This window comes from Perna viridis, chromosome 12 (assembly GCF_037379345.1).
Source record: "Perna viridis isolate PV_CMFRI_1.1 ecotype Kerala chromosome 12, ASM3737934v1, whole genome shotgun sequence".
Classification (NCBI taxonomy): domain Eukaryota; kingdom Metazoa; phylum Mollusca; class Bivalvia; order Mytilida; family Mytilidae; genus Perna; species Perna viridis.
In genome coordinates, this window is record NC_142456.1 from 24,019,374 (window position 1) to 24,041,663 (window position 22,290).

The following is a 22,290-nucleotide window of genomic DNA, read 5'->3' on the forward strand; positions in this document are numbered from 1 at the left end:
CATATGATTTGCCTGATTTTAATTGAAAAAAAGTTCTTTTTTTTTTTATTAATAAATATGAAAAATTCTTGAAGTACATTTTAGAATTATGATTTGTTTAACAGTTATATAATAGAAGATTTACCTGGTGCCCTGACATACTTGATCCAGTGGAACATCAGTATTTGCTATAACCACAATGGGCCATGTGCCATTATAGCCCCTGTACTAGAGAATACCTTACTGACTAGAGACCTGTGCCCTTGGAACACACAGTATTTAATTACTGGTATGGTTAAGTTCTACAAAATATTGTCTTTTTACATGCATCACCTATGCTGAAAGCAGGTCAAGTAGCCGCTCGACTCTTTCCATCCATCACACTTCTGGGGTTCCTACTTTGTGTAATCTGTAACTTTTAAAGTATTTAACCAATGTTATTTAAACTGTGCTCATAGTATTCAATAGTGCTCAATTTGTATTGAACATGTGCACCTCCAATTTTGTAGCATGTTGAACTGAATCCTTTTTTTCAATACACTGTAGTTTCTCCAAAACTATAAGAGATCCATGAAAATCTTAAAACGACAGTTTAGTATGAAAACTTTGTTTCAGAGGTTACTGCACTTAAAATGTCAACATTGACAATTTTTAGCTTTGTTTGGCTTTTATCTTAAAAAAATTCTTATGAAAGCTTTCAATTAAGAAAATGATCCTTATGACATGTCCTAAAAATGTTTTGTAGGGTCAAAGTTGTATGGCAAACATAGAAAATAGGATCCTTATGACAAGCTTTACAAATACATTGTATGTGCACGAGTAGAAGGTGTATAATTTACTCCTCACTGGAGTTATTGCCCTTGAGTTGGAAAATGACCATTTTTGCCACTTTTGCCACAATTTATATTTTGATTTTTGATGACGTTAAAAAAATAAGTTTCCTTACATAATATGAAAGTTATGGTAACTTTAATTTCAGGTTTTTCCCTGAATAGCTGGCTGACTGAGAATTTTCCAACCATTAGCAAGCCCCTGCCAGATTATGCAGTATTTTTGTTGTTGGAACAACTAGGCATTTCACAATACAGACCATCAACACAATGTAGTAATACAGCACTATATATGTCTTCTGCTCATGGTGGATGGATTAACAGTGGTAATATTATAGTTAGGAACAATTCTTTGAAAGAATCGGGATGCAAAAAATCTGAAACATGCTGATATTTTTCATCCCAGTGGGATTGATGTGTCTTTGACTTATTCACTAAATCTATTCTTGTTATATGTTGTCAAAGACTCACTGATCCGACAAATTGAATACTTGTAAACATATTAATTTTGGGGTGTACTAATTTTTGCTATTTTCACAACGGCCAGAAAAAATGTGAAAAATAGTACCCGCTGAATTGATTTTTTACATTACATAATGGTAATTATTTCTTGAAAGTGCTAAAATTGATACCTCCTTATATGTTCATTTGAAAGAATCTAAAAAAAATCACAAATTTACTGGTATTCTTTCACTTATTTAAGTCTTCTCTATATAATATAATGAATTTCTGTTATTTTTGCCTTTTTATGTATGTTTGGAAATTTTCATTAATATTTTTGAAAATTTAGAATTTTCACAGATTTGTCTGCCCCTGCAATTTTCATTTGCATTGCATTTTGTTGAATTTATTTTCAACTCATTTTACCAAGCAGATCTGGCAAATCCTTACTTCTGATGGTACTATATGCAATAGAGAAATCACACTGCCAAAATTGTGTTTTTTATTCTTACCATGTTACACCTACTGCTTGATTTTTAAAAAAAGCTGACACTTACTAGAATAATAAACTGAAAAATATCACTGAGTCCACTGATTAAGAAGGTAGACCTATGGTAAGGGACACAACTCTTACAATTCACTGAAACATTTGTATTCAGGCTCTTTATATCAATCTCATGTAAGCATCAAGGTAACTTGGATTGATTTCACTCTGTTTCAAATGAAAGCTTGAAGGCTGTGGTGAAATTGAATATGATACAAACTTATCACTGATTTCAGGAATTATGTCCCTTACCCTAGGTCTACCTCCTTAAATGAGTGTGCTGATCAAATCAAATCACTTGTATTCTTAGCACAGGTTAGTGGTGAATTAATCATGATGTATTGGTTAAGGGATTGAAATTTGTCACTTTTTCAGGTTGTCCTGCAAGCATCAGCATCCTAGATCTTGACCCTTCATGGACAGACGTGATCTGTCATATTACTGATGAGTGTACTGGAGTAGAATGTTGTTTGACCTCTACGGAGCTAAGAAGGTCATTTGATGTCATGGTCAAACTGCATCCCTGTAATTACACTCTTAGAATTGGGGTAGATGATTTTATGTATGAGATCTCTTTGGAAAAATTTACTATGGGTGAGTGTTTATAGTAAATACATAAAGAATAAAGAATAATAGTTACTTTCGATTTTGATACCGACAATATCATGTGGAGTTTCTCGACGAACACATGAAGGTGAGTTGAGGTGTTCCACATGATATCATCAGGTCCAAAAATCAAGAGCATCTATTATTCTGTTCATTGGTATTCTAATAATTGCATTTATAATAAGTTTAAGGTGGATTGTCTCCTTATTGCAGACAGATTTGATTGAATAATTATATGTTTCATCATATAGACCTATAAAGTAAATTAGTAACAAAATTAAAAATATATAGCCTTTTTGGGGGTGTATGATGTTACAGGATTTGCACGATTTTTACAAAGACTACTACTTAAATCTCAGTTAAGTAGCAGGTAATGGTTATTTGATCAAGTGAAGATGAACTCTATCCCCAGAACATTATCTTTGTTTGTGCTGTAATTTAGTGGATAGAATAGCCACACTTTATGTTTAATGTCTCAACTGCAATGTATTTCCTCTCTTTACAGGTACAGAAAGACAGTTTTCTCTGGGAGGTGTTGTTAATATCATGTGAGTTTTATAGTAATATGGTTTTAGGCTTTGCCTAGGAAGGATGAAGCTATTTGTCTTTGACTTTGATTAGTATGCCCACTGTACTTCTGCATTAAAAGTTCAAATAACTAAAGTTAACTTTAGTGCAACATTTTTGTATGAATTTCAAATTTTGAAATATTTCAGAGAATTGATGTTTGCACTTAACTCTTAGGAAAAATAAAAATAAACCAAAAAATGTAACATGATAAATTTTGGTTCTACAATGAATGAATTTGTTAACCATTACCAGATTAGATAATGTTAAAAAATTTGTAGTTTTCCAGAATTGACATAATAACTTCCATTGGATTATTACACTGTGTTCATTATGTTGTGTTTTGTCAATACAGATTCACCATTGATGATTTGACAACTTCTAACAACTACCTTATGACATTGAACATCAGTATCTGTACAGACAGCAGCAGTTCTTGTGAACAATCATATCTAATTCTAGATAATGTACTGCTACCAAAACTACCATGTACATGGGATGCAATGTTTTATATCGCAGGTAAAAGTGTTGTTTGAATTAAATATATGTTATTTATTATATAGACAGCAGTATTTTATCAAATGTTCCCAGTGTAATAAGATTTGATAATTCACACTGTGAAATTAATTTGATAATATCATTCTTGGACTTCCTCCCGCCAAAACGTCACAACATTGATATTGATATGCCAATCACAGAATTTAAAATTCATGTTGAAAATATCGATAAATTATGAAGAAAATCTATTTGATAAATAGTATAATAAATTGTTTATCACGAATAATCAAAATATGTTCACTCGTGCCAAGAATGCTTGAAGATTTAACTCTTGCGCTGAACAAGTTCCTCACACTTGTTAAATCTAGGCATGCTTTGGCACTCGTGATAATATTTTGATTATTCACTCTTTCCAATTAATTATCATATTATTCATTTTGTTTGAGGCCAGAGAAAAACTATGAAATAAGAATCCAAATCTATCACCAAATGGTTCTACCATGGTCCTCAATTAACTTTAAAATTTGTAATACTGCCAATTTTGATCAATAATGATAAGGATATTTATTAGTAAAGATAATTGTTGTAGAAAATGTTTTGACATTTGTACCTCTATTATGAATTACATTTCATCAGATATTTTAAGTGATGATTATTTTTCCCCTTTCCCTTTGAGTTTCACCCTACCATTTTAATGATGTCGATTTCAGATTTTTCCTTATCTCATTGGATGAACAAGAATGGAGTTTCCGAACCCTTACCAGACTATGCCATCTCTATATTGCTTGATGATCTTGCTGTGTCTCCATATCTACTTTCTACTTCCTGTAGCCGAACTAGCAGTCCTTATGATAAGAAGATTAGTAATGGATGGAGAAATAGTAAGTTGTCAGAGCTTTCATGAGAAGGACACATAAATTTATTTATTTTTATAGCCACCCCCCCCCCCCCTTACAATTTTGAGCAGGAGGTATGTAATGCTCATGATGTCCACTCTTCTATCCATATCTTTTTTTGTCACAGTTTACTCTTCCACTACTAATCAGAGTCACTTGATATTTTGACCAATTAGCTTTTTACAGATATGCCATATTTTAAGAATTCAATTTCAAACCTGAGAAACATATCAACTTCCTGTTTTAAGACTTTGTTTATATTTTGACCATGTGGTTGCTGGTGTGAGGAATACAAGGAATAGTGGCTACACTTTAGTAAGCTCAGCCTTCAGTTTTTTTTTTAGATTTTTTATATTTTAAGTGTAAGTGTTTGTAAGAATCAGGCAAAATGGGAAAAATCAGAAACATGCATGTCAAACCCCACCAATCTGACAATGTGACAATGACTCAAAGGATCCTTTCTCAATTTGAAAAGACCATTATTTGATCTCTGCATCACTGGCTTTGTGCAGAAATTTTTCAAAATAATCTTAGAAAAATGAGATTTTTTACAGAGTTTTCTACCCTTCAGATGTTCATTTTCAATGCATTGCAGTGCAATTGTAACTCAATTGTCCAGTATGATATGGAAAATCTGGTTTGTTTTCCCTGATTCTGATTGTGCAAATAGTCAAATTACACTGTCAAAATGATGGTTTTTTTTTTCATACCATGTTTCTACCACTGCCTGATTCTTACAGGGACTGACACTTAATAGATTATATTTGCAAAGTACAGTCCATCATTCTAACTGCCTGTCTGAATTTTGTTGCTATTATCTGGAACCCATATCAGGACAGATAGATTTTGAATTTTGTATTTGGCTTAATGTAAATTTGGTGTTCATTGTAAATGATTTTGGTTGATCTCCGACTTTAATGAGATGGACCTAGGGTAAGGGACACAACTCTTAAAAATCATTGGAATGTTTGTATTCAGCATTTAAATATCAGCATTTTACATCCATCTAATGTAAGCATCTAATTATTTTAGATTCATTTTATTCTGCTTCAAACGAAAGCTTGAGTGGCTTTGATGAAATTGAATATAGTACAAACATATCACTGATTTCATGAGTTATGTCCCTTACCCTAGGTCTACCTCCTAAACAATGACCATGTGTGCATCTCCCTGTTTTTTTTTACCCTTTCTGAATACATGATACTAAGTACAGCCACAAATAAACTTTTATGTTCATTTTAAATTTTCATGTCTTTTGCATTTCAGTTTGTACTAAAAATGTGAATGTTACACTCCCATCACTTGGTGACAGCGTAACTTGTGTTTTTAACTGTACAACTTGGACATGTTGTTATGAAGTGGATGGGATTGACCGTAGTGTAATGTCCAGTATAGAAATAGACACCTGTAAAGCTGAGTTAATACTGACTATTGAAAGAATTACACATACTGAATCACTGACTAACTACTCTTTTGGTAAGTTTCCTTATATCCCCTCACCACCTCAGCAGTCCTTTCTTTCAAAATTCTCAATGACTAGCCTGAATAATAGAGGACTGTATAGGCTTCAACTAGCCCGAAACAAGAAATGTACACATCATTTCACTAGTCCGAATCAATTTTTACTAGCCCTGGGCTTTGGGCTAATGGCTAAAGGTGAGTGCTGCCTCAGTGGTCCTAGGGTAGCATGCTCACCTTCAGTGCAGGTCATGGATTAAATCTGCTGACAAATCACATCAAAGACGTTAAAAGTGTTAGTCATTGCTTCTCAACCAAGCATGCAGTCTTTAGGGGATAGAGTGACAACTCCATTCTTTGAGCTAGAATAATATGCCCATGTGGGGTGACATAGTTACCTACAGACTGTTGCTTGCATGAGCTAACACAATTAAAATAAGACTCAGCATGTTGGGCTTGTACGAAGTCCAGTCGGTTACAATTGTCAAATGTTCTTGTTCTGAAATGCTACAGATATCTGCAATAGAATGTTAATCTTTAATCAATCAATCAATCAATCATTATATCTGTGTAAAGGATTTTTGGTTGTGCACTTTTTTTGGATTTATGCATACTGTAATCATATGTATGTTTGTTAAGCCTAAAAGCCTTTGAAACGTGGATTGTTTATTTCAATAATCGCTGAAAATTTCTTGTATGAATAAGTTTCTATAAGGAAATTTACTCCTTTGCATTTTTCTTTCTATATATCAATTTCATTGTAGGCACTGAAGACAGCTTTGCTTTGTTGGGTGTTTTTAGAATCAAGTAAGTATTTAAGGTATGCATATACACTCAGTTAGACCCCACAAAAGTAAGAACTAGGTTCTCAGGTCTGTTTTAGAAATGGACCTTTGGGGGGAGGATTTTTGTGGTAATTTTTTAAACTTTTCTCTTCTGCAAAATTTTTGCAAAATTTGACATAGTGAGACTCAGGTTGTAGTATGGTGAATGTTTGGCAGATCAGGAAATAATTATGGAACACTTTTCTTAGCTCCAAATTGCAGCCTCTTGATATTTTGTATCCAACAGCAAGTTCAGGTCCCAAAAAGTGGAATCTGATTTCAGGTCTGTCGGACATCTACTTCTGTTTTTAACAAATTTCTGCCATTTCCTGTCTTTGACCCCTTTGTGTTTATTTGTTTACCTTGGAGAAAATAAAAAAATGACTGTGTATAAGTTGTAAAATATGTGTTTACCATCAGATAGAGCTTCTGTTGTACAGAGAAGCCACCTGAATTCTGTCTCACCAAAATGCCATTTTTTATTGCAAAATAATATCATAATAGAAAGTAGGAGTAATCAAGGGAACCAAGGTTATAGCAGTATTCAAAAGAATGTAATCCAGGGACAAAGACCAGACATGGAAAACAGACATACACAACAAATAATATAACGTAACTAAAAGGGAAGGAATTGGTGGGCATTTGTGTCAAACTTGTTCTGACACAATAAACATTTCAAAATTTTTATCTACTAGTTCACCCTCAAGTTGAGCGCAACAAGTTTGTATGACTGCATATTGTCACATTATGCTTAATTTACAGTACAGTTATTACATTTCACCAACCACATTTCCAAAGTGAAGAAAAAGAGATGGAATCATTACTTTTCCATTTTAATCCTTTAATGAAGCTATGGCATCTTATTTATTTTACAGTTATACTATCTACGACTTAGTATCAGAAAGGGCCTATGAGATAGAGATGGTTCTTAGTACATGCTTTGAGACTTATGGAGATTGTATGTTTAATGCAACAATACTGCAAGGCTTTAAACTACCAAAGGAAACCTGCTCATCTGGAACACTCAGACTAGACTCCACATGTATGTATTTTTGTAGTCAATGCCACTAAAAGTTCTTATATGTAGGAGTATCTGTGATCAGCGGATCCTTTAGGTTCATTCGGTATGATAATTCAATTTAGACTTGAATTAATAGCCCTTCAAATACCACATACTGTAAAGTGGGAAATTTTCACAAGGTTCTAATTTTTGTTATATTCGGAGGTTTCAGGGGAATCATAAAAATGAAAGCTTGTCAAATTTAATTCCAGATATTTAATGTATAATTTTCATTCTGTTAGATTTAAGAAGAAAAAAATGACAGCAATAATTTAATTCCCATCTTAATAGAGCAAAATGCAAATTTTGACACCAGTCAAAATGACCCCCTATAAGGTTTTGCTTGAAAATGTGTAGTTTTTAGCATTCTCTTGAGTCTCTTTAAATAACAATTCCCTTCAGCCTTTCCAATGTTAGGTATAAGTCTTTGTAAGAATCAGGCAAAATGATAAAAATCAGAAACATGCATATTTTGAAACCCACAGATCTGAAAATATAATTTTACTCTATGTTTTCTTTGTTTGAAAAGACCACTGTTTGATCTCTGCATCACTGGCTTTAGTCAGAAATTTTTCAATAGAATGTTAGACAGATTAGGTTATCTGCACTGAAAAGTTCATTTTAATGCATTTCATTGAAATTATTAATCAATTTACCAAATTGGTATGGAAAATGTTGTCTTATCCTTGATTCTGATAGTGCTAGTAGTCAAATTACACTTTCAAAATAGAGGTTTTTTTCATGCCATGTTTCATCCACTGCCTGATTTCTACAGAGATTGACACTTAAGTCAGTATTTTAATTGCCATGAACTATAGCTAAAATTAACTCTTTACCTATAGTTAACTTTACAACTTGGCTTGAGGATCGAGAAATTGCCCCGGATACTGTACCCTTACCAGAATGGGCAGTGACCCAGTTGGTGGAAGATTTGGGTGTGGCAAAGTTTATCTCCACAACACAATGTTTCAACACAAAATCGCTGTACAATGAAGGATCAGCTACAGATGGATGGAATAATAGTAAGCAAAATATTTTGTTTTTAATTTAATACTGATATGAAGTTGTGAAAAATTTAAGTGGAAAAAATTCCAGAATTTCAACTGATTGGTGGAAATTCCTTACTTCCTATAGAACTATGTTTTAGTTTTTACATATTTTTTCCTTCCCAATCAATATTTTGTTTAGATTTGAGACCTTAAAGTAGCTGTTTGATTTTTACAAATGTAAAAACTCAACCTTGTTTGGTAAATTTATGTTTTCATTAAATTTCATTGTCTCCTTAATCATGGAAACTTCAAAACATTCCACAACTTCCATTAATATTGCCTATGATTACTGTCAAAGATGCTTTGATACTGGGCTTTAAGTTTTTGACATCTTTAGCTGACAAAAAGCTGACTTCTCCATTGAAAAGCTTGATGCTATTATGATATCCATGAATTAAAATATCTTTTGAGCTAATAAAATTATAATAAACAATGAAAATTGATACAAATGAATAAAAGTACAATCATAGCATTAATATTTAAACAAAAAATGTGTTAACCCTCAAATGTTGTGCTTCACTCAACAAGTGGGTGGTATATTTGAATCAACTCGTCTGTCCGTCAGTCCGTCCATCCATTACTACAAACTTCATCACAATTATCTCTGCTCCCAATGGTTGGATTGATTTCTATTTTTAGTATATGGCTATATATATAGATTAAGCATACATGTTAAGCTATTTTTGGCGTTGTCCAGTATCAACTTCCTGTATGGGTAGGGGTATACCTAGCATGACAATGCATGCCACTTCATGTTTAAATCTGTATTCAGAAGTATCACTTGACTTGTTAGATTAAAGTATTTTATATTTTAGTTGTTTTCTTTACATTTTCCAGTGTGTCCAAATACAACTAACACTGTAACTTTTAACCCTGCTGCTGATGGCCTTATATGCAGTATTGATGCCAGCTGTAGTGGTGTCTCTTGCTGTATGAACATACCTCGACTAAATCGATCATTAGAAGTTTCCATGGTGATAGAGCCGTGTTCTAACAGATTTACCATTGCTATAGATCAGATGGTTAGTCAGGTCTTACTGTCTGAAGTTGGTTTTGGTAGGTATATAATTGGGCAGTTTGCTATGTAAATGTAAAGTGGGTAATTTTTGCAGATTGCTAGTTTTTGCCAAATTTAAAGGTCTGCCTGAAAAAAGCCAAGACGAATTTCACTAAAAATATTTACACTGGGCTTAAGTACCTAACATTTTCTAAAAGTGGAAAAACCAAGATGTTTTGTGTATATTTTTGCCTCAAAATTGTCAAAATTAACACCTGCCAATATAACTGTTTATACAGGATATGGTTAAGAGGTTTGTAATTGGGGTGAGACCTTTCTGTTTTGTCCATATACATGTATATGTAAGACTCAGAACCACGGTGGGATTTGGAGGTACAATGGTCGCACACAAGTGTGATGGTAATACGCTGACATGCATTTGTGAGCATACTGAACAGCAATGGTTAGAAATGATTGTTGACTGCCAATAGCAATGTAGAAAGGTGTGGGTCATTACACAGAGCTGCATTTTTTTGTACTTCACTGACTGAATATTTTGTTATTATCTTCAATATACAAAAGATAGCGAAATTTGTTAAATATTATCCTACATTTTAAATACCATTCTGTGTAAGAATCAGGCAATCAGAGTGGCACATCAATTTACCTCAAACATACTCAATACATCTGGAAAACAATTGAAAAGCAATTTAAATATATCCTGAAGCATCTGTTACTTAGATATTTTTTTACTGCTTATATAGGAAAAATGTGTAGGAAAATTTTCCCACCATTTTTCCATGTACATTTCAACTAAATTTGACCTATCAATGTCTTTGAAAGGCAAACAGAAAATACTTTGACAGTAATTTGGGGAGGGGGGTTATGAATTACAAAATTCTGGATAATGCAATAAAATCACTGCATTATTTCTTAATGTGCCTCACCATTTACACATTTTGCCTGATTCTTAGACAGGGAAGTACTGAAACATTTTGAACATTTTTTTAGCAGTACAATGTATATGGTATCATTGGTACATTACTTAAGGAAATTTATTACCTACAATGTAGATTTTTAACTTGCTTAGTGTTTTAATGACAAATATATGGCATAAATACAGGTCTAGGGTATGTGTATGGGTCTTGCTCATATTACTATGTCTTGGATCTGTTTTGTAGGAATCCAACAGAATTTCTCTGTTTATGGAGTTGTAACCATTGAGTGAGTATGCTTTACAGTTGTTATAAAAACAAAAACTAAGGGACAAACCTATTTTTGATCGTTTTGAAAGTGTAAACTCCTCGATTTCCAGATTATGCATCAAATGATTTCTGAAAGTTTTGTGGTAAAATTTATTGTTAAAAAAAATACAACATACACTTTGACCCTACCAGTGCACCTGGTCCATGCTCCCAGTTTTTAGTAGAGTCCCAGTTGCTCATTGCTTTTGTTACTTTCTATGCATTATTTTACTTACTTAATGTTCTTTGTTGTATATGTCTGTTTTCCATGTTTGGTCTTTGTTCCTGGATTGCTTTCTTTTGATTTCCACTAGAATCCTGGTTCCCTTGGTTACTGTTTGATAAGAGTAGAATACAGATTAATGTTTGCATTTGCTTTATTATAAATTCAGTCAGAGGTCATCTTCTTGGGTTTCAATTTTTGCAGTTTCAAAAGTTGACCAGCATTATTTAGTGCTCAAAATCCATTTCATGTATACTACTTCTCATGCTTTTCTGTTCGCCACATCAAATAGCAAAAAAATAAATAATTTTATGGTAGATTTTTTAACAATATAGGAGACCATATCCAAACTTTTTTGTTAATTTTATATGTTACTGTCAGGGGCTGTCTAACTACATTTTAATAAATTTTCCACCTGTATTGTACAGATATGTTTTAAGAGAAGTAGAGTTTGAGGATCAGTACGAGGTTGATATGGTATTGAAAGTTTGTTTCGACTCTGGACCATGTGAGATAAAACATGCCATTCTACAGAACACCATTTTATTAAAGGACATGTGTAACTGGCAGACAGGCTTCAAACAACCTAGTAATATATATTTCCTTTAACCATAAGAGGACATAAATGGAGTATGAACATCATAATTAACCCTTAAAAGACTATTTGAACCCTATTGTGTCTTTGGCAAAAGGTTAAGGTCAAAGGGACAATTTTTAGATACATTGTAGTATGGGGTTGCCAAGCTTTTCATTAACCTCTTTTGAGTTATATCTTTATAATAAAAGTGATTGTCTTTTTTCACTCTAAACGTTTGAACATGTTCTGTATCTTTATGCACTCTCACTCGGCACAAATCTTGAAGAGCCTAAATATCTATTGCACTAGTTTTTTTTTTTTTTATCTCCAAATCTTGAAAAGAGTAATTTATGCGTTTGATAAACCACCTACTATAAACATAGTACAAACACATGGGATTAATGATAGTATTTTTATGAAATAGATTTTTCCTTGGAAGACTGGCTGGACGACAGAGGCTTGAATACAACCTTTTTAACAGACACCCAGGCTGATGAGCTCCTACAAGACTTGGGGTTAACAGATTTTATTGGCAGTTCTAGTTTGTGTGAAGTGGATCTTTCACCTTTTGAGGGCTTGGACACATGGAACGATGGTATGATTACAACAGCATCATGACCAATTTGAGAGCGCATGTTAAGTTCTATCGCTATTATCTCATTGCAAACTTTTGTAAGCATGCCCCAATCAGAATGATTTAAATTTATAAGCTTACTTCTGGCAATTAAGGATCGTTTAGCTTCTATTGATAAGGTACATAGAAGTATCTTTCATTTTAAGTACCATTCTGTATAAGAATCAGGCAAGGGGTGGCACATCATTTTCCCCAATTTAGTCATTTTTGCCTAGAATATATTCAGTATATCTAGAAAACAACCACAAAGCTATTTAAGTTTATCCTGAAGGATCTGTGACATAGACATTTTTTTATTGCTCATATAGGGAAAGAGTGCAGGAATATTTTCCCGCCATTTTTCTGTAGTACATTTCAACTCAATTTGACCTATCAATATCTTAAAAAGGCAAATTTTACACACACTTTGGTGGTTATTTCTGGTGGTTATCAGGTATGATTAATTGTTTAATGCAATAAAATCTCTGTGTTTTTTCCTTCATGTGCCACACCTTACATATATTTTGCCCGTATCTTAGACAGAGAAGGACTTAAATGAGACAGAAATGTTTTGATATTGGCAGACTGTGCAGAAGTGGATCCACCAGTATTAAATAATTCCTCGGCTGCCTGCTATATAAACTCTGGCTGTAACACTACCTCGTGTTGTGTTCAAGTGGATATAATCAAAAGGTCCCTATATGCTGCTGTGTTCCTGAACCCATGTAGATACAATTTACAGATTCAGCTGGAGAAGCTTACCATTGATGTTGACTTGTTTACATACACTTGGGGTAAGTATTATAGGTTTTGGTAGAAAATCAAACCTTGTTTGTTGTCCCACTCTCACGGCCCCTGAAACAATCTGTGCAGCAACTCGACGGATCTATGACCACTGAGTGAATGATCGCTGATAGATTGATAAATGCCTGTGACTGATCTGAGTGCAGTTTTGTTATGTAAAAATGACGTATGATTGGTTCATGTAAATTTTAGAATTTCCATTGGAATACCGTATTAGATTTATCTTAAAAATATGTAAGTACTTACCACAGCTACAATATTAAAGTCAAATGTCTATTGCTGTCCATTGCTCCAGTTGGCCAATAAACCAGTCTATCAGGTTGGAGAGTTACTTCCCTTTGCTCAAAATTTGTATAAACAATGTCAAAGTTGGAGTAAGGTCTATTCCTTTTAGTTAGAAATCAGGTTGACATTACATTATTATTAATATTTTTTTTTAGGAGAAAGAAAGAGATATCATTTGTATGGTGTATTCCGATTAGAGTAAGTATACTTTTTTTAACCTTTCATAAGTCACTTTGCTTTTGCTGCCATTACATTTTCTAATTTAAATCTACCCTCTATATTCAAATTAGTGCAGTACAGCCAAATTTGGTCAAGCATGCTCAGAGTATAAACTATATTTACACAAATGTGTTTGTTGATAGTTTAAATCATGACTGCCATTACTTTTTTTAAGCCAGATATAGGAACTTCTTTCTTCTAAATCACTCTTTCAGCTTTCTGTAAAATCATATTGCCACAGATAAGGGATGTATATATATTGCCCCCAACCCGGAATCTCACTGCTTTAGTTATTAATTCAGCTCCATGATAAATCACATCACCATAGATAAAGTCTACATCTTACAGCCCTAGTTGTTATTTCAGTGCCATGATAAATCACATTGCACAGATAAGGTCAATGTCTCACAGCTCTGAATGTTATTTCAGCTCCATGATAAATCACGTTGCCACAGATAAGGTCTATGTCTCATCGCCCTGGTTGTTACTTCAGCTTCATGATAAATCACGTTGCCACAGATAAGGTCTATTTCTCACAGCCCTGGTTGTTATTTCAGCTTCATGATAAATCACTTTGCTACAGTTAAGGTCAATGTCTCATAGCCCTGGTTGTTATTTTTAGTTTCATGATCAATCACGTTGCCACAGAAAAGATGTATGTAATGGATGTGAATCTGAAGGTTTGTTTTGAGAATGAGACCAGTACATCATGTCTCCTGGAGTTCCGTATGCTGAAGAACAATCTAATGTATCCTGATTGTAGTGAGATTGATTCACCATCACTTCCATTTAATGGTAAGTACATATCATTTTATATATATATATATATATATATATATAACTTGACCAAAAGAAATATTGAAAACCAACTTTTTTTCATGAACGATTAATTTTCACTTATTTTTAGAGCAAGAAAAAATCAGGAAAAATGAATTGCAGCAAAATAGTTTTTCATTCTTCATACCAGTATGATTTTAAATCTAATCAAGCAGAATTAATTTTTTAAATTTTGTAAAAGATACCATTTGATTTTTGTTTTTAGCTCACCTGGCCATAGGCCGTGTGAGCTATTGCCATCACTTAGCGTCAGTCGTCATCTTCGTCGTCGTCATTAACAATGTCTTTGAACATCGTCTCTTCTGAAACTACTGAATTGATTTGCATGAAACTTATAATGACTGTTTCTTAGAGTATCCTGCACAAAATGACCATTTGGATTTTTGATCGGTTAAAAAATATGGCCGCCATTACTAAAAATAATACTTAGGGGTAAGACAGTAGATTTTTGCATATATCTCCAAAACCATTAGATTTAGCCACATTTTAACTGGTCAAAAGTATTCAGCATGATGAGATCTATGTCTGGTCAAGTTTTGGTGAAAATCTGCTGACCCATGTTGGAGTTATTGCCCTTTTTGGACATTTTTTTTACTGTTTTTGATGTTATTATTTTCAAAAATCTTCTTCTCAAAAACACTATACAGAATTCAATGAAAGTTAGAATTTTTGTTTTTTAGGGTATCCTTAACAAAATGACTTTCCAGATTTTTGATTGGTTAAAAAACATGGCCGCCGTTACTAAAAATAGAACAGGGGGCATACAGTAGTTTTCTGCATATATCTCCAAAACCATTAGGTTTGGCAAATATCTTTCAATTGCTCAAATATCCTTATTATAAGGCCTACAAAAGTCTCCAGGGATCAAAGTTGTCAGACGACTCCATGTAAGGGTTATTTCCCTTGAGAGGTGAAAAATTACTTTTTTTTTTTTTTACAGTTTTCAGCCTTCATCTTGAAAACTATGATAGATAGAATGAAACTTTCATTTGCTGAAATTATTCTTGTTATAAGGCCTACAAAAGTCTCCAGGGATCAAAGTTGTCAGACAACTCCATATAAGAGTTATTGCCCTTGAAAGGCAAACAATTATGTTTTTTGAAGTTATCAGTCAATATCTTGAAAATTATAATGGATAGAATGAAATTTTCAATTTATGAAATGATCCTCATGATAAGTCCTACAAAAGTCTTCAGGAGTCAAAATTGTCGGACAATTTCTTGTTGAGTTATTGCCCTTGAAAAGCAAAAATTTAACCAGGTGAGCAATTCAGGCTCCTTGGAGCCTCTTTTTTTTTTTTTTTTTTTTTTTGTTTTGTTTTGTTTTTTTTTTTTTGCTTTTTTCTTTTGATGCATGTATAATGATATCACTTCTCATCCCAAAGAACAAAAATAGCATATGGGCAAATACTGATCACATGAAATATATGTTCATTTTGCTGCACCTGAAATTTGCAGAATTAACCTGATTTTCATGTGTAATTTGCGTTTACTATGAACTTTGTGCGAACATGAATTTCATGTCAACTCTGTCAGAATTTTTTTTCTCTCTTCTAGTGAATATCACATGAAATAAGTTTATTTTTGGTCCAAAGGAGAGATGGGTATACTGTTTTACTCTTGTCCATGTTTCTGTCACACTTTTCTCAGCAACTGCTCGTGATCGTCACAGCAACTTTAAAATTTTACGCATTCTTCCTGTATGTATTCTTTGTGATGGGATTCATTTTGGAGAAAATTTAGAAATTTTTTCCTGTTTATCAAGGATTTTATTTATTTCCCATTTTTCTTGATTGAAAGCAGGGATATCTCTAGTGAGCCATCGCTTACTGATTTCTTGTTAGTCTTCCTTTACTTGACCTTCATTCCAAGTTTCTAGCCACCTATGTTTTCTATCAATGTCTTAGATTACTGATGCTTGACTATGGTACTTTATCTTATATATCACAAATTAGAGCAAGAAGAGAGTGATCTTAGTAACTGCAAATTAATTTTAGTCAGTTCTACAAAAAATATCTGTGTAAACTTTTGAACAAAATGTCACTAATAGTAATATTAATATCTTTTTTTTTTCACCTCTCAATTTAAACGTTTTCATTTTTTTTCTTTCAGACAGAATTTTTGTTATGTTTTTTTTTCTTTTTTTCAGGCCTACAACTTCATTTCTGGAAGCCAGAAGTTTGTTATTTCTTCAATAATTCAGGGCTTTGGTTTCAGGAACGTAAGTTGACAAATAGCAATATTATTGCAATCAAGACATTGTGTTTTTCTTATAATTAGTGATAAAAACTTTAATGTTCAAGGCACCAATAAATAGAGAATCATGCATACAGTACCTGATTGTACCTGAACCAATCCGGGCAAGTATAACTGTAATGGTTCATCGATCACTGATCAGTAATAAATCTATCAAACTGATCTGTTTGACCAGTGATCTCTTCCTTTTTACATCATGTGACCTATGAACAATTTATATATTTTACAGACTGGCTTGTATTTTTTTTTTTTAATTTTACACACATTTACTAAATTATATAGATTTGGACATTAATTAATTTAGATGTCTATTTAATTGACTAGTTTTAATGAAATACAAAATGTTGATTTATTATTTTAATCATCCTAGATTTTATATAACAAAACTGCAGTCAGATTGATTATAGTTCATACATATTCAATAATATTTTATCTTAAGAGTGCGTCAACTGAATGTCGACAATTCTATGGGGGCAATAAGAATTACTTACTTACTTACTGCCCTTTACGCCACTGGCATGTAGGGCAGCAACGAAGTTCCTCCACTCTTGTCCATCATTGGCAAGTTTCTGTAATGTTCAAAGTCTTCTTATGTTCTTTGACTTCTGCTTCAATGGTGCATCTCCAGGTGATCTTTGGGCGTCCTCTCCTGCGTTTTCCCTCAGGTGTCCAGAATAGGGCTGTTTTTGTGTTGTCTTTTGGGTCTGTTCGCAGGACATGTCCTAACCACTTCCATCTTCGTTTCATAATGATGGTGGCCATGTCTTCTTGTTGGCATCTATTAAGGAGGTCCTGATTACTGATCTTAAGAGGCCAAAATATTCTTAGGATCCTCCTCAGACTCCTGGTGTGAAAGGTTGAGAGTTTGTGTTGGTCTAACTCTGTTATCCTCCAGCACTCTGACCCATAAAGCAGGATAGGCAAGACGCAACTGTTATACAATTTTAGTTTGGTGCGGATAGTGTACTGTCCTGATCTCCAGACAGGTTGCAAGCTATTAAATGCTCCTCTTGCTTTTGAGAGTCTAAGGTGGATGTCGCTCTCCGCACCTGCATCAGTTGTAACTATACTACCAAGGTATGTGAATTTGTTGGTAAAAGGTAGATATTGTTCGTGCAGTTTGATAGGTGTTGGTGTGTTTACATTCAACATCATAACCTCGGTTTTCTTTTTGTTGATGTTTAGCTCAATTTGTCCTGCAAAATTCTGAAGTTTCTTGGTCTTTTCTTGTATGTGTTGGTGGGTGTGAGAAAGCAAAGCTATGTCATCGGCAAAGTATAGATCTTCCAAGATGGAGAAGGTATTCCATCTGATGCCTCTTGGAGTATCTTTCGTTGTTTGTCGCATCACCCAATCAGTGGCTATGATGAAAAGTGTCGATGACATAACACAGCCTTGACAGACTCCAGTTTTTACATTGAAATACATGTCGCTGTTGTTTCCGACTCTGCATCTAAAGTTTGTGTAGAAACTTTTGATGACGTCTATAAGTTGTTGTGGTATTCTGTATGATCTAATTATTTTCCATAAACTTTCTCTATGTATGCTATCAAAAGCTTTTTCAAAATCTATAAAGTCTCTGCCATTCAGTGCTCTGCTCAATAATATTGCGTAGCGTGAAAATTTGGTCGATGCAGCTTCTACCTGGTCTAAATCCAGCTTGTTCTTTTCTCAATAGTTCATCTACAGATCTTGCAATTCTTTTGATGACAACTTTGGCTAGTATCTTACTTGGGATAGAAATCAAAGTAATACCTCGCCAGTTATTACAATCATTTAACGACCCTTTCTTTGGTAATTTTATGATGGTTCCTTTGTTCCACTCATCTGGTACTTTGGTCTTATTCCAGATATCTTGGAAGATGGGATGGAGAATTTTTGCGGATAGGTATGGATCGTTTTTAAAGAGTTCTGCATTGAGATTATCACTACCTGGTGCTTCGCCACTTTTCAGACTTTTGATTGCTGTTATGATTTCAGATATTTCTGGTGGTTCTATATCTATGTCAAGCTCTACTTCTGCATCTTTAATTTCCGGTTCTTGAGAATGTGGTGGCCTGTTAAGTAACTCTTCAAAATGTTCTGTCCACCTTTTTTCTTGAGCGCTTTCTGAGGTTAATGTGTTACCCTGTTTGTCTTTGACAGGTAAATTTGGAGATGATCTATTCTTCCCACATATAGTTCTTGTAATTTTGTATAATTTACTCTGTTCTCCTTTCTGTGCTGCTTCTTCTGCATTATTTGCTAGCTCTTCCATAAAATTCCGTTTGTCTGTTCGAACTAGTTTCTTAACTTCTTTTTGTATTGAGCTGTATTCTTGTTGGAGTCTTTCTTTTAGCCGAAGTGATTTGGTCTTATCTCTTTTGGCTTTAATCTCTCTTCTATTATTTATTGTTTTCCAAGTTTCAGGTGTTATCCAGTCCTCATGTTTTTGCTTTTATCGCAAACCTTAACACTCTTTGCTTGTTTTTGTATATATGTCGGTTATTTTGTTCCATTTTTCATCAATATCATCCACAACATCTTCCAAGATATTTAACGTTTCATAGCGATTCTTGAGTGTTATTGAAAAGTAATTTTTTTTACCTTCAAGATGTTAAGTTTTTCTGTATCATAACGAGTGGTTGTAACTTTCTTTCCAGCTGCTCTGAGCTTGAGTCTGATATTTGCTGCAACAAGTTGATGGTCACTTTCTACATCAGCTCCTCTTTTGACACTTACATCTAGCAAAGATCGTCTCCACATTCCATTTATCATGATGTGGTCAATTTGATTTCTGTCTCTTTAAGTTTGGTGAATACCACGTTAACTTGTGGATATCCCTATGAGGGAATAGTGTGCCTCCAATGACATAGTTGTTGATGTTGCAGAAGTCAGTTAATCTTTCACCATTTTCATTCATACTACCACGTCCATGTGTACCCATAGTTCTTTCAAAGTTCAAGTTGTTATTGCCTACTTTTGCATTCAGGTCACCCATGATTATTTTGATGTCATGATGTGGGGTTTGATCTAACTCTTGTTGAAGTTGCTCATAGAATGCATCTTTCTCTTCATCGCTGGCATCATTTATTGGAGCATAGCACTGAAGTAGCGTCATATTAACTTGTTTACCCCTCAGTCTAGCCATGATCAATCTGTTGCTGACTGGTTTCCATTCCATCAGGTTTCTGTCTACTCCTTTCTTTAGAATGATGGCTACTCCCTCCTGATGTTTCCCATCTTCTCTTCCTGAGTATAGTATTGTTTCGCCTGTTGTTGTTTTTATCTTTCCAGATCCTGTCCATCTACTTTCACTGACACCTAAAATTTGTAGTTTGTACCGTTGCATCTCAGCTGTTATCTGTGCGAGCTTGCCTGTTGCATACATCGTTCTCACGTTCCAACACCCGATGTTTGTATTGGTTTTTACCATGTTGAGGGCCTCCCTAGTTATGTTGGTAGTCTCCTCTTGGCTTTTTCTACCTACAGTCATTAAAGCTCCACTGTTGGTGCGATGGGGGCTCTCCTCCACAGTTGTAGATTTTTTCTTCGTTGCTGTTTTCGTAACATATCTTTTTTTACAAGTTAGGGTTGTTAGCCCTAAGCTTAACCCCCATAACTTGGAGGACCAGTAGATTTTCTGTAGGGGGATCCTTCCCTTAGATGGATGCATCACCATGCTAACAAGTACCATCTTTACGGATTTTCTGTCTGGGTTTTCTCCCATAGCCTTTGACTGTCCAAAGCCTTATACAAGGCAGTAGTGTGATGCTATTTAACCCATAGCTGGATCAAGGTTGATGAGTGCTAGGGCGTATCCACACGCCGATGGGCCTGCACACTGCGTCTCTAGGGTCCTTGATACTCCGAGATCCTCTACAGTTTAGCCTAGGATACTAGACCCTAGTTACCGTGTGCTGTCGCGAGGAGGCACTGTAGAGGTCTTAGACTGGTAGAGGCTTTGTACTGACAAGAAAGACTTACGCACTCGGCTGTCTTTTTCACCTACAAGTAGGCTAGTCAGCGGCAGTAGTAGAGTCTTCGACTCCCCCTGCACTAGGCGCATATCCAATCCCTGTGATAATAATCACTAGCACACGGGGCAATAAGAATGATAAACCAATACTCCAGTAAAAGAGAAAGTATGCGATTTAACAAAAACAACTACAACAACAAAAAACAATTGTTTTCATTTTTATTCATCATTTATAATAAATACACATTACAAAACAATTATAAAATTTACTACTAGGAAAAAACGCATCAATTTTGCTACGTCTTAAGCGATAATACCTCTTTTAAAAAGTGAAAAAGGGAGATAATCCTAATTTCTAAAAAAAAGAAGTTTCTGATATAATGAATGATGCATATAGTGAAGTAACTAAGGCAGTCCCTTGAGATTCTTTATAGACCAACTCTACTGTATGTGTAAAAATTGACAAACAAAACAATAGAACCTGTAAAATATATTGATGCTATCACCAGTTTAATTGATCTGTTTGATGGATTGATTACCGATCAGTGATCAGTGACTGATAGCTAGACGCTTCAGTATCAATTTTAGTTGCACAGATTGGTTCAGGTACCGTATATGTGTTTTATATACCTTGCTAAAGATTATTGAGAAAATCATTCAAAAAATGTTACTAAAATTAAAATGTAATAATACAGCTTTTTAAAGGATGATATAAATAACAAAAGAAGTGATTTTGAATTCACAAAAACATATTTTTGTATCAATACTTAACTTATAATTCCATATGTTTTAAAACATTACATGAAAATGTTTCAATTTTTTTCATGTGTATAAATCCATATTATATTATATCCCACTCTAACATATTGCAACCTACTAATGTTTGTCTGTCTGTCTGTAACACATTCCATAACTTCCTGTTTACCTTTGTAATTATTTAGGTTCTGCATAATTCAAATTTTAGTAAAATGTTTCTCACGTCCTTCAGGAGGGAATGCTTAAATATATGGTATATTGCTTTTGCATGATGACTTGTATTATGCCTTTCCTTTCCAAGTTCTATGCTTATGTACTTCCTGTTTACCATATATGGTTTAGTGGGATCAGTATTCTTAGCATAAAGTAGCATGTTACATTTTTTTTTGTAGCAACAACAGAGGGTGCTACAACAGAAGCCACAACTGTAGAAACAACAACAACAACTCCAGAGATAGTGACAATCTGTGAGGAAGTGAACATTACAACGATTTCTGAGTATAACATGACAGACGATGATGGTAATGGTACTACAACTATCTACCCAGTAATCTCAACATCTATTGAAAATCAAACCAATTGCTATGTAGTAACGCCCGAGGAAACAACTACACCAACTATTCCAAGTACAACAGAGCCTTATGATTGTAAATATAATTTGTGTACTTTATTTTGACCAGTTTATAGAGATATAGTCTTTTAAAGAATAATAATTCATTTAGGAGTAGGCCATATTCATCAAGTGGGTGGGAATTTTGTGTTGAGTTGCA

At 34.0% G+C, this 22,290-nt stretch overlaps 1 protein-coding gene across 1 annotated transcript in view; it reads left to right on the top strand.

Annotated features, from left to right (window-relative positions):
* The window catches only part of LOC148601762 (uncharacterized), a 247,117-nt gene that overhangs the window by 150,330 nt on the left and 74,497 nt on the right, over window positions 1–22,290 (top strand). Inside the window, exons 135-153 of the mRNA XM_088556149.1 lie at window positions 105–268; window positions 959–1,135; window positions 2,170–2,388; window positions 2,906–2,948; window positions 3,323–3,486; window positions 4,176–4,346; window positions 5,628–5,837; window positions 6,584–6,626; window positions 7,519–7,685; window positions 8,546–8,725; window positions 9,590–9,808; window positions 10,931–10,973; window positions 11,645–11,805; window positions 12,218–12,388; window positions 12,991–13,200; window positions 13,651–13,693; window positions 14,337–14,509; window positions 16,700–16,771; window positions 21,913–22,167. Of these exons, the coding sequence (XP_088412275.1) occupies window positions 105–268; window positions 959–1,135; window positions 2,170–2,388; window positions 2,906–2,948; window positions 3,323–3,486; window positions 4,176–4,346; window positions 5,628–5,837; window positions 6,584–6,626; window positions 7,519–7,685; window positions 8,546–8,725; window positions 9,590–9,808; window positions 10,931–10,973; window positions 11,645–11,805; window positions 12,218–12,388; window positions 12,991–13,200; window positions 13,651–13,693; window positions 14,337–14,509; window positions 16,700–16,771; window positions 21,913–22,167 (2,885 nt within the window). The remainder of the gene's footprint in view (window positions 1–104; window positions 269–958; window positions 1,136–2,169; window positions 2,389–2,905; window positions 2,949–3,322; window positions 3,487–4,175; window positions 4,347–5,627; window positions 5,838–6,583; window positions 6,627–7,518; window positions 7,686–8,545; window positions 8,726–9,589; window positions 9,809–10,930; window positions 10,974–11,644; window positions 11,806–12,217; window positions 12,389–12,990; window positions 13,201–13,650; window positions 13,694–14,336; window positions 14,510–16,699; window positions 16,772–21,912; window positions 22,168–22,290) is intronic.